The following is a 12,579-nucleotide window of genomic DNA, read 5'->3' as shown; positions in this document are numbered from 1 at the left end:
AAAACAACACCTTGTTTCAGACCTAGCACCACTGATTTTAACAGGACTGCTTACTGAAAAACATGCTAAACTATTCAAATATACCTCTTGATTTCAGCAAGATTGTGTATTCACTGCAGTATCATACAGTAGGTTTCAAGACCACAGATTCTTAAGAATTTTCTACAGTAGCAGTATTTCAATACTTAGTCCCCAATACGACAAGTAAAAGGTGAAAGTATAAGACCAGAGTAAAAAGATTTAAAGTGAGAAGCAGCACTGTAAAGCCCCAAGTGAAAATAATAAAATGTGTATGAGAGACCAATAGGAAGACATGGTCATATTTATGATTTACCATTAAATGCTAATTTCTGTGGCATATACTACTCTGGTTGCAAGAATCAGTACTCTTGAATACATGTGTCCCTTCAGTTCTCAATCACTGTGCTTTCACAAGAAACTATTGCATTACATTGCAGCTGCAAAACCCAGCTCACCTCTCTGACTGTTCAATATTTTTGATTTACTGGCTTCTATCTTACTTGCTGGATTCAAGGCAAAGTTTGGCTAAAAATATGTTTGCGCTTGGGATGTCAAATTTCCCCAAAATGGGAAATCTTTAACAATTTTTCCAGCTGTCTTCCCACCTCTTTTAGTCTTCAGAACACTCCAGCATCTCTTATAGGACATTCTCTGTGAAATCACAGAGGCAATTCATGATTTTGGATCACAGCTGATCCACATAGCTTACAAACTAAGCCCCTGGCTGATCAACCAGATTCCTGTGGATGGACCTTTGAGCCAGGACAGATTCTGACTGAATTCAGTGGGGCTCTGTGCAGGCCAAAGGTCTATCCAGTTGTATTCTGCTAGTGATCAGTCAGAGTCTAATACTGTACCTGTTTTATGCTATGTTAGTAATACATATTACTATTAATATCATTTAATAAGGCACTTCTTTAAAAAAAAAAGCCCTCAAATCCCTAGGTCATTAGAACGTAGTTGGGGAGGGGAGCAGAAAGAAAACTCTTCTCTATTAATTTGACATACCAGGAATATTGCTTACTGTTGTTTCTCTTTTAGTAGTCCTAAAGCAAAAACCTAGTGTCCTGCTTACTTAAAACAATGGTATCTGTTCACTTCAGGATGTTATGTGTACAAATCATCTGATAATATGCATAAATGTGCTAAAATTTTTATCTATTTTCATTCCTTAAAAAAGTTCAAATATTTTGGACCCAGATTTGAGGTGATACATCTGACGTTATTAAGTAAGCTAAGGAATACTATTGGCACTGTTTCCATGCCAGGTTACCACTGCAAACAAGTGATTGCAAGCAAAATGGACACTAAGTTTCAGCTATAAGGTTTACTCTTCAATAATTGATGGCTTCCACACCTGTGCAGTGACACCAGCTTTCTTTGCTGAAAATTTTGGCCTCGGAGCAGTAAACAAAGAAGATGTGGTGGTTTCTGGCTTAGAAAATGCGGAGTAGCCTGTAGGTGAATGTGATTCATTTACTGGGATAGAGGCATTTGACTGGAAGGAAGCTTGTGAACTGTAGGCTGGCACAGAGTACACTGATGATGCCCGGGCAGTGGTAGGAGAGCCAGCACTAGGTGGTCTTAAAGGTAGAGCTTGCTTTGAAGTGGACAACTTCGATGTCTGCTTAATAGCAAGGCTTTCCTTAGTACTAGGAGGTTGAAAAGTAAATAAAGATGCATCGAGTTGATAAGGTTGATGTTTCATAATATCCAAAGCATTGAGACCTTTCTTAGGTTTTCTTTTTGTATTTTTGGTAACAGCAGTGGATTTAGAGGAGGGCTTGGTAGCAGCAGGAGGATAAGATGGGCAGTGGATGGGATTATAAGCAACAGGTGGAGGTGCTCGGACATTAGATGAGTATTTCCAAGAAGCTGGTAAAGATGGAGTTGGAGATGAGGCTCGCGCCATGTTTGCCTGCACAGTCTCTGAATCTACCACATACTTCTCCATTCGAGAGTGCCTTCTGGCAAATAACTGTGCTCCTTTTCCACTCATAGCTGGTGGCATCTCAAAGGGTGGCTTTGTTCCTCCAGCGCTTGGTGTGACTGGTGTTGTCTTGGGTGTATGGTTTGGACTCGCTAGGGTTGCCTGAGGCCCTTTGAAAGGACCAGCTAGGTTGAGAGTACTTGGGGGATGGGCAGGAGAGTGAGGGTGCTGTGGAAATTTGAGTGGTGCAGGATATGCTGCCTGAGGCGAGGCTGGTGCTGGGAAAGAAGGAGTCTTGTTAGAAGCTACAGCTGGAGGTGACCAGACTGGTGAAACTGGAGTACCAGCAGTAGGAGAGACCTTGACTGAAGGCTTTGGAGCAACAGGAGGAGGGGCCTTTTGTTTAGATGCTTGAGTCTGCATGAAATTGCAAGCTTCTGCTCCCAAACTGAGGTAGTCTTCTTCAGGTCCTGACTCAAAACCAGCTCCAGTACCTTTTTTGCCCTCTGCATTGTGCACAAGGGACAACAGGGCAGGATTAGGACTTACTTTGGGTGCTTCTTTGAAAGTGAACATAGGTTTTGAAGTGCTTCTTCTCTTTGCCTCTTGCAGTATCCCAGTTCTTTTGGCTGGCACCGCAATCCTTTCATCTCTGGATGCTATGCGTTCTGTTGGCTCGGTGGGTGACCACGCCGTTGGGGCAGCTCTGCTGGCTACATGAGCTGAAACAGGTCTGTATAAAGCCTCAGGTGGTGGGCTGATAGAGCAGTAAGGAGGTGGTGCTGGTATATCTGAAAGAGGACTGGTGACATTTCTTGTGGGTGAAAATGGTGCAGCTGCTCGGTTTTGAACCCCAGAAGGGAAGGGTTTAGCTGTTTTATTCAAAGATGCAGCTTTTTGAGCTGCAGAGGACTGGAAAGACAGGTTTGTGTCTGGTGCTAAGCCAAAGCCATTTTGTTGTACCGTTTTGCTATGATTCTGGCTCATATCTATGTAGCTTTTGCTCACACAGGTCTGGTGTCTTGACATTTCTTCCTCCTTTGTTTGATAGACTGAAGAGCTTACTTTCTGGAAGTTCTCTGACATGGTGGCTTCCCTTCGCTCCTCTGTATGCACTGTGCGTGCCTTCATCTCCTCTTGCTCAGCTGTGATCTGATCCATCCTCTGCCGTCTCTTGGCAAACATGAGGGCCCCTTTACCTGTGCTCTCTGGAAGCGTCTGCATCTCGTCTCCACTTTTTGTCTTCTTTTCAACCTCAAGCAGACCACTGTCCCAGTCAAATGTCACAATCTTACCGTCGTTGTCAATGTCAGAGAAGAAATCTTCATCTATTTCTGACTCACTTGTTGCAAGCAAACTCACTTCAAAAGTGTTTTCTTTGTCCCCCTCTTCACCTTCACCTTCACCTTCTTCACCCTCGTCTTCGTCACGTTCTAACTCCCCAGTACCGTAGCTAACTAAAGTATATTTCCTTGCCCTTTGACGACGCTTCTTGAACATCAACACCCCCTTGGAATTGGGATTGGGAGCTGCTGTCAGCAGCAATGCAATACTTTTACATTTAGATTTGGCTTCTTTGACTTGCTTCTCTGACAGACTCTCACTTCTCCGGAGCCCTTTGGAAAGAATTGAAGTACACGCTTAATTGCATGCAGCCCAGAAAAATACAAGGAGACTAATAACAAATAGTTCTGCATTTATCTATACTGAAATTTACCCACTGTCCCCTGCCCCCCTGTTAAAACATTTATTTTCTTTTGCTTGGAGAGGTCATTATACTTAAGCTTTTCCCACAATATCAACTGTGTTGTAAATACCCAGCATTCATTAGAGTCACACCCATGCGAGTTCAAAGGCTACGTCACTTTCTTTAGGACTTTCTTAGTTCAACAGGAACGTTACATGTGTCTTTATTTCTAGCGTTCGCAATTTTTATTCCCATAAATAATCTCAGGAGCAACAGGCAGATGATATTTTCTCATGTATTCAGTTTCTGTGGTCTGGTATTTACCAAGTGTTTGACCACAGTTCCTAGGCTTACAGCAGACATTCCCAGCCAGCCGGGCCCATGACTGCTTACCCTCTGAGACCAAGGGAAGCTGAGTGTATTCTGTCTGACGGTGGCAGCAGCTTGTGCCATTTATGTGTTTATTTTACTCATATGCATTACAAAATGTGTATAGTTGATAAAAGTCGGTATGCTTCTATGTATCAGCTATTTAAAAGCAGGTATACATCCAAAAAGGCATACACAGAAACCATTAGCATTAACTTTCAGCCCCTTGGAAGACATCAGAGTTTGGCTGTGGTACTCAATGAAAGCAGGTTTCATTCTTTTAACAGGCTTTACTTGCCTGAAACATAATCCGAAACTGTACAGGATATAACAGCTCCAGAATATTTATTTTGAAAATGTGGCAAGAATGAATACACATTTAAGAACTGAATGGAGGAGGCTCAACTAACTTCTCAAGAGTATTCGCTAGTATGTATCAATAATACATATTCCTTAAAGCATAAATTACTGATTTTCATCAAGTCATGTGGAACAGGAATAGATGCAGCTGTAAAGCTGATAGATGCACTGTACATTAGCATGACTGCTTCCTCGTTATGTGACATGGAGCATAGGCCTCATGGGGCAACGCCAGTCAGGTGGTGTTCCTCTTTCTTTCCCTTCCTTATATTCTACCGCCACATCTCATGAATGACAGCCTCAGTAGCTTCTTTGTTTAAAAAAGCTAGAATTTAAAGCCGTTCCTGCCTAAATCAATGGTCCCTTTCCACTTAATTTCAAAAGCAAAAACTGTGCCTCTGATACGTGAAAACAAAACAGTAAATTATTTAGTATCTTTTTGCTAGTATAAATAAAGCCATGTGCTGTATTTTCTATTAATGATCCCTTTAGCCATGTCAGTACATGGAGTCTGATACTTTTCCTATTAAAGACAATTGGAGTTTTGCCATTATGCCAGATGACAGCGTGACTGGACCAATGGTTCCCTAAAGAACCTATAAAAGAGAAAAGAGCATGGCATCTGAACCAGCAATTTGTAATATTTTGTTTTGAGAGGGCCAAATCACAAAATCCTTGGCTCAGTCCTTTGACAGTCCAAATGCTTACGATACTCACTGAAGACATTTTCCAAAAGTATGGGCTTCAGTGTTAGAGTGCCTCTGCAAACAGAAATGGTTGCCCTTCAGGATGTAAGTTCTACACTTTCAAATAAGCTACTTGCATCAGCATTGAGTGTTTTTCTAGGAAGAGGATTCAGCAAGTACCCGTACAGTTCTGTGGCAAGAAAGAATTGAAACTTTTCATTTTGCTAGTGTGCTTTTTCTTAATTCATCTGAGTAGTTACTTAATCAATAGTTTCAAAAGATGGCAGAAGAAATGTTACCTGCTCAGGTACATATAATCTGATTACTATTTACAGAGAAAATTTCTGCTAAAGAGATCAAACACCTATAATAAATGTTATTCTCTAGTTTAGACTTAAATGCTGCATTATAACTTCTAATTCTACAAAAAACACACATAGTATTTGCTGCACACAGATTATTCCCCTGTGCTTGGCAACTTGTTTGTTCTAATGTGTAGATAGGATTTTACAAATAATAATAATAATAAAAGCAAACATTTTTATAGATTAAATCAGTGGTTCCTAAGGATAATGACCTGCCACTAGATTAGAAGGAATTGAGATTGTCGTAGTTGAGATGGGGAAAGGACCAAATCTATGTCCTACCTTAGAGCAGAGTTTATCATGTAATATGTAGTTCATTCTTTGTACTTTTGCCTTATTAGAGAGGCACTGCAAGTAATTCTCTAAGACAGGCACAGCCCCACAGTTGGTTCTAACTTCGCAGCCAAAATGTAAAGCATGTGCACTTTTCTTTTATGCTTCATTTAATATGCCAAAAATATGTGGATTGCATACAGACACTTAGGCATAAGTAACTGCTTAATCCACTTGCCAATAAGATACAAATGGTTATCATGCTAAAAATATGCTTACAGAGGAATTAGCAGTGGGTTAGCAGACTAATTCCAACACTGCATGTGAAATAGCTTGTTGCTACAGTATATCACTGCACACATTCAAGCACCTTTGACATACTGCTGCTAAATCCCCAGACAGGATTCTTAACATTGTTGGGAAAGAGCAAGCAACCGATAGAAAGGTCCCAAATGAATAAAATAGTCAATAAATAAATAGACACATAAATAAATAATACATATCTACACTCGGTTAATTAATATTGGATCCAGTTGCAAGTTTACTTTCTTGTGAACTTCTTGGACACATTTTGAAGCTGACCTCTGGGTATGGGAGTCAGAAGAAATAGCATGTTCACTTTACAGTCTGGAGAAGACTGACAAAACTGAAAGGATCATGTAACAGTTATACACATGCTGGTGTCTGTCAAAATCTCTTCTGCAGGCAACACCAAGCTTTTCTACTAGCCTTTTTTATTAACTTTTAAGAGCAGTGGCATGGCTTTGATTTTAGATGATGCAAATGACAACACAAAGTTTTTGCTATAAAAGGAGAAATCCACAGGATTCACTTCGACATGTGCAAGCAACTTGCTTTTTTTGTTAATATTCTACAGATTGCCTCTGAATATACATTAGAAGACCAGCGGAATTCAGCCCTTTTTGGACATGTAAGTATTTTTAGTTAGACAAAGTTGTGAGTTAATTTCAAAGTGGAAGTCTACTAAGCAAAGTTATTCCGCACAGTTAAGGCATGGGTATACTCTTGGCTCATCACCAGGAGCGTTGTATTACCCTGAAAAAATATATAAAGCAAGAACAGAAACGTCGTTTAAAAGAAAAAGACAGAGGGAAAGTTAGAAAACTGCAGAAAAAAACTCTAAACATTTTTTTTCTAATGCAGTCTAAATTCTGAAATTACGTTTAAAGTTACAAAAGATACCCTCAGGCAGTGCAAGTGATTAGATGGGACATACTTACTTGCGTGCCTCGCCCTGTGCTTGAGAGGTCTGTGATCCCTTTCCGAGTGCTGGTCGTCTTCTCCCCGCTCTGTGCCTTCTGATGAGATTGCAAAGGAGTGGAGGGAAGGAGGTGCTTCTGACTGCCCTCCTTCTACTTGAGAATCAACACACCCCCTTTCAGCTAGAGACCTGGGCGCTTCCTTCTCCCTGTCTGAACAGTCTAGGATCACTTCCACCCTGGGGAGAGATGGAGCTGCACCTTGGATCCTCTTGACCTCTTTGCCACTGGAAAACTGGACTACTTTGCTTGACCACTGGACGTTGCCCTCTTTCACGCCCAGGGGAATTGCGACTACAGGGCTAGTCCTGTCTTGTTGTACACTGGGTCCTGTTCCTGAAGGGGTGCATTTTTCTGCCCCTAAGAGAGTCACAGCAGGAGCATTGGTGCCCTTGTGCGTGTCATTTGAGAGGGACAACTGCAGCTCAACCATAGTACCTGGCCTTCTTTCTTCTGTCTTCCCTCTGAAAGCAGCCTCATCTGTCATGAGCACTTTGGAGGTGCCTATCACTTTAGGAGTAATTCTGTGGCTTTGTGTGGTCTCTTGTTTTGTTTCAGAAAAGTGTATGTTGCTTTCTCCTGTTCCCTGGTGAGTCTCACTGTATATCTCTGTGATGCATAAATCTCCATGGGGTACCTCTTTCGCTGTGTTAATTTGCAGTGTAGTAGTCTCCCTGTAGTCCTCATTTTTTATGTTATCGTGCTTTCCATTTTCTCTTTCAGCACTCAAGGTTTCATTTATTCCATTGGAGGATCTGCACATACATAAACGAGTAATTCAAGAAATTAAGCTGCTGTAAGCACAGCAATTGTAAGTACAGTTACAAAAGCAATTTCTGTATAGTATTTTTTCCCCTATATTCATTGTGGTACCTGCTAGCAGGTCCATTTAAGTCGAAGAACTTTCCGAGAATGTAGAGGTCTTAAATTGAAGTGTCTTTGTATCTTTCAAAATTCGTCAACTTAACAGTTCAGTAAGAGGGAAATTACACTACTGTGGTAGAACTATGATCCTACTACCATCCTTCTGCAATGTTGAATTATATCATTCCTAACATCAGTATGCTTTCACAGACACATTTCTGTTACAGTGTTTCCAGACAAATGCTGCTGAGACTTCTGGGACAATACTTCATATTTCACATGTGCATGAGAAAATTTACTCTGCATGACACCAGAAGAGTGGTTAATTTTTGGCTCTGTGGCTACTACTGCAACTGGTTTAGGCACCATCCTCACATACAGTTCCTGTCCCAAATAGTTTACTCTCTAAGGAATAGATTAGTACTGGATGAGGACCAGAGGGAGGGGAATGAATACTTAAAACACACATTCAAAGAATTCCTGTGAGGATCATCATCCTTATATATCAGGGAACAATTAAAACATTCTGGGCCTATTCCAGTGATCGGTGAAAAAGGGTAGTGAACCCATACAATATTTCCTAGCTATTAAAAAATATATATTTCTAACTGGCAAATGTTACTTTGACTTCCTGAAGCCTACTATATAGTTCACTGTAGCTCCCTTTTTTAAACTATTCATTCCCCTGGCCCACTCAGGCTGTTTTACTGGTGTTAGGACTTGTAGTGCACTCTCTAGCTTCTTCTTTCAGTACTCTGGGCCATACTGACTGCTATTAATTTGAGAAGAAACCTCTTCTGTACAGCAAGACTGCAGCATGTTATTAAGGCTTTCTGTTGACTAGAAGGTAGCAAAACACTTTTTCGAATGAGGGAAGCGGTATGTACCCTCAGTAAAGTATTAATATCAAGTATTATGGAGATTTCTGAAATCAAAAGCAGGTCCCAGGTATTCTGAAACTTTGGAACCCCCTACAAAGAAAGGCTGGAAGAAGCAACAGAAGAAATACATCTGTCAGTGCACTGAAGAAACTTCAATATCACTTGCTTTTCTAGCCATGCAGCATACTGTTTGTAGCAGTTTGGGTCTGCCTCAAATAGCACAAAATGTCTAACAGCCATTAAACCACATATGGAGCTACATAAAGCTCAGACAGATTTTAATTTAGGGACCTCCTTGTCAGTGCTGCTGGATTCCATCGGGTTATGCTATTTGGATGATCAATTGTACTGCTCTTAAGTACAGATAAATTACAGAAATCCATAAACATTTCCTTGTAAGATATGAGACTGGGGGCTGGGCCAGCTAAATGTTAGCCTTTATTGGTAGCTGACTGATTGTGTGTATGTGTGAGAGAGAAAGGTTTACACCTTAAAAGGCCCGTACTACTTATGGATATACTTCTACTCTATATAGACCTAAATGTGTATCCATGCGTCAAGAGGCAGAATACTGGGTCTGATCCCTTTTTTTGTCACTTAAGATTCTGTTTTGTGAAAATATTATTTTTGTTTCGCGTCTTTCCAGCTCACACCAGGAACAACACCCCTGGTGTAATTCCAGGAAGGAAGCAGAACTCATGGAGTCAGCATGGCAGGGTTTGTCTCAGAGTCATGTTTTACTCCCTACATGGTGCATTTCATTTTGGTATGCACGTAGCACATTCCCTATTTCCCCCTAGAAATGTTCTTTCTAGACACAACAGTAGCCCAAGAGTTGCTCACACTGAAGTGAAAAGGGCAGGCTAGCGTTTCTGTTTCTGTCCCCACTCTTGATGTTTCCCGGATACATCTGTTCAGCATTTGTCGGGAAGGTCAGTAAGATGCTCCCCGACATGGCATCTGGAGAGTGCCTGCCCTGCAGGGTGTCTCTTTCCTCTGATCCTATAAACTGAAGATTTTGTGGGTGCTGCTGGTCAGTAACTGACTGTGGTTTACAGGGGATTGGGAAAACTTTTTGTAGACATCAAAGGCCAAGTAACCTTTTAAAAACTACTTTAAAAGCCTAGTTTTTCTCCCAGTAAGCTTCGTAAGAGCAGAATTAGGCCAACAATGAATGCCTATGAAAATCTCATCCTTCATGCAAATAGTTCAGCAGCAGTCAGAAGCTTCCCAAGGAGAAATATTCTCCCCTGCCAGCGAAAGATGCTTGGATGTAAAGTTCACCATTGGAATACCACTTTAATTAGGCCTTATTCTTTCCTCATGATTTCCAGCGTTTTCTTGAGATGGCTGCTAAAAAGTGGCTGCTCAGAAAAGGAAGGATTTGCTTCTCATTGCTCTCAGAGGATGCTAAGACACTTCCTGAAAAATCCTGGTGGTAGTGCTGAGAGGGCTACTCTCCACAAAGGAGATGGCAGGGGAAGAGAAGTGTTTTGGTTTATTCTCCCATACCCTGGAAGATGCTGACAGTAGGGGCTGGGAGTTGGGGGAGATGAGCTGATGAGAAGAAATGCAAAGATTCTCACGGTGAATTCCTTTAGAACATTTTAGTCACTTTCAGAGTGTTGAGCAACTGCAATTTTCTTAAAATTTCTAGCAGACACAGCTTCATTCCATGAGACACTGAATTATGTTGTCTAAGCACTCTGTTTTGGTTCTGATTTTCAGGATGTCTTGCAGTTCACCATACATTCAAGCAGGAGCAATGGAGTGAATGGAAGATGTGCTGCACTTTCAGCTGGAGCGTACTGTGGCCTTCAGACCAACTGAGATATCAGTTTTAGAGCAGCAACAGGCAGGAGCCAAGGCATATGGAGCTATTTCTATGGCTGCAAAGATGACAGCTGGTCAGCCACAAATACCATTTTTACAAGTGCTGTTCCAGTAGTCATGAATTAAAAACATAAGAATGCAGGTTTCACATGAGGACCATTCAAATGGTATGCTGCTGGACCAGAAAAAAGAGCTATGCATTGTGGAGAAGGTAAGCTGTAATCCTCAGCTATCACTGTTCCCCTGATCTCATCACATTGATCCATTACTCAGCCCAAGACAACATGCACAGACAGGCCATGCAAAATGTCTGTTATAAATAAAATGAATACTCCTTGAGAGCATCTTGTTTTGAAGGCAGATTGTAACTTTGAACTATGAGACACTTTAAGAAAGTTCCTTTGCGCAGGTTGCTGAAACCACAGAGGAATTTCACATGCTGTTTAGACATTGCTGTTAACCAGAGACAAGTGCCTTTTTTGCACCAGAGTCCTTTTGGCCTTTCCAGTGACACTGCTCTGTTAGGTCTTGTGATGAACCTGACCCCTTCTGTGCTCCTGGTCCTGCCTGTGGGAGAGCAGACACAGGGAACTGCAGTAGCTCAGGGGGGAGCCATAATTCCTTACAGAGAGTGTGGAAGTTTCAGGCCTTTTCTTCTTCCTCTTACCCACACTGAAGGCAATTCAGGGTTCATCTTGTCTGAATTCACAAAGTCTGGGGAGAATGTGCTTACTGTAGGTGGTTCTGAACTCAAGATTGCATGCATTATGCTGATGACAATTACAGAACAGTCATTAGAATAGACTGACGTGCAGTGAGCAGCAATGCTGGCTTGCTTGCAAATTTACATGAAGGTTCTCTACTCTAAGAAGCTCAAAGCATTTTCAAAGAAAACTGAAATTCACCAGCACTATTTTAGAAATGGAGAAGCTGAGACCCAGAGAGCTGTGACTTGCCCCACCTCATCTAGTGAAGTGTTAACAGCTACAGAAATAGAATTCAGGATTTCCAGACCCTCTCCCCCTCCTGACTACTAACACATTTTGCCACCCAAGAAGACCATTTGCCATGTCATCATCAAGGCATATCTGTGTAACACACTTTCTCCATCTATACAGCCTTTGCTTTTTGTAAGCCTCACTTCCCTATCTGTGGGGAATAACAACACTTCACTACTTCAAAGGGGTGGAGAGAATAAATGAACTTAAGACTCTGCAGTATGCAGATATAGTAGTGGACACCTTGTAAGTGTTAAGAATACTTAATAAGAAATAAAATCATTACATTTGGAGACCTTACTCTTAATTCTGTGCCTGAAATGCACTGTTTGAATTATATACATTAATTTCTTCAGATCAAATACTGTCTTCCCTCCCTTTTCCACACAGACAAGCAGACTTACAGACTTAAATAAGAGGACTATCAGAAGCTCACAGTATATGTCTGCAAAATGAGTGTATTCAAAACCAGCATTTTCCATGTGGTTCACTGAACAGAATCGCACCAAAGCATTCTGAGCATTCCTGTACCTCTTGATAAGCATCTGCAGGACATCAGTCAGGCTTTCCATTAGAACGATAACTTCAGCATAGGTTAAGTCTCCACAAGGCTTGCCATTGATAGACACCACCTCATCTCCCTCACACAGTCCAGCCTTAGCTGCTTTGCTCTTGCTGCGAACCTACAATGAGTCAAAAACAAATTCCAAATTGCACGATTAGTGTTCATTTGAAAACAGCAGCAACCGTGTCCTCAACTTTTGTCTGTGCAAAAGAAAAAGGAACAGTATTATTGATGATAAATTTCTGGTACCACAAATTAATAACGTCCCAGTTGAGGTTAATACTGTTCTGGCCACTATTAACAAACACAAAAACTTTTGCTTTGCTGAGCTTGTGAGCTAGATGTCAGACAGGCTGGAATTTGTTTTTAAAAAAAGGAAGACATAGCATTTTGGGACAACAATCAATTGATCAGAGTTTAGCAGAAATGCAAAAAATCTTACTAGTTTCTCCCCAAATGAAAGACTA

The 12,579-nt window shown here is 41.2% G+C and overlaps 1 protein-coding gene across 1 annotated transcript in view; it reads right to left on the bottom strand.

The window, feature by feature from the left end:
- The window catches only part of SYNPO2 (synaptopodin 2), a 91,098-nt gene that overhangs the window by 14,211 nt on the left and 64,308 nt on the right, over positions 1–12,579 (bottom strand). The window contains exons 2-4 of the mRNA XM_075709625.1: positions 12,079–12,230; positions 6,933–7,726; positions 1,379–3,567 (exon numbers count right to left, since the gene is read on the bottom strand). Of these exons, the coding sequence (XP_075565740.1) occupies positions 1,379–3,567; positions 6,933–7,726; positions 12,079–12,230 (3,135 nt within the window). The remainder of the gene's footprint in view (positions 1–1,378; positions 3,568–6,932; positions 7,727–12,078; positions 12,231–12,579) is intronic.

The sequence above is a fragment of the Pelecanus crispus genome, chromosome 4 (genome assembly GCF_030463565.1).
Source record: "Pelecanus crispus isolate bPelCri1 chromosome 4, bPelCri1.pri, whole genome shotgun sequence".
Lineage (NCBI taxonomy): Eukaryota > Metazoa > Chordata > Aves > Pelecaniformes > Pelecanidae > Pelecanus > Pelecanus crispus.
The sequence above is the reverse complement of the archived record's forward strand: the minus strand, read 5'-3'. Positions and strand labels throughout refer to the sequence as shown.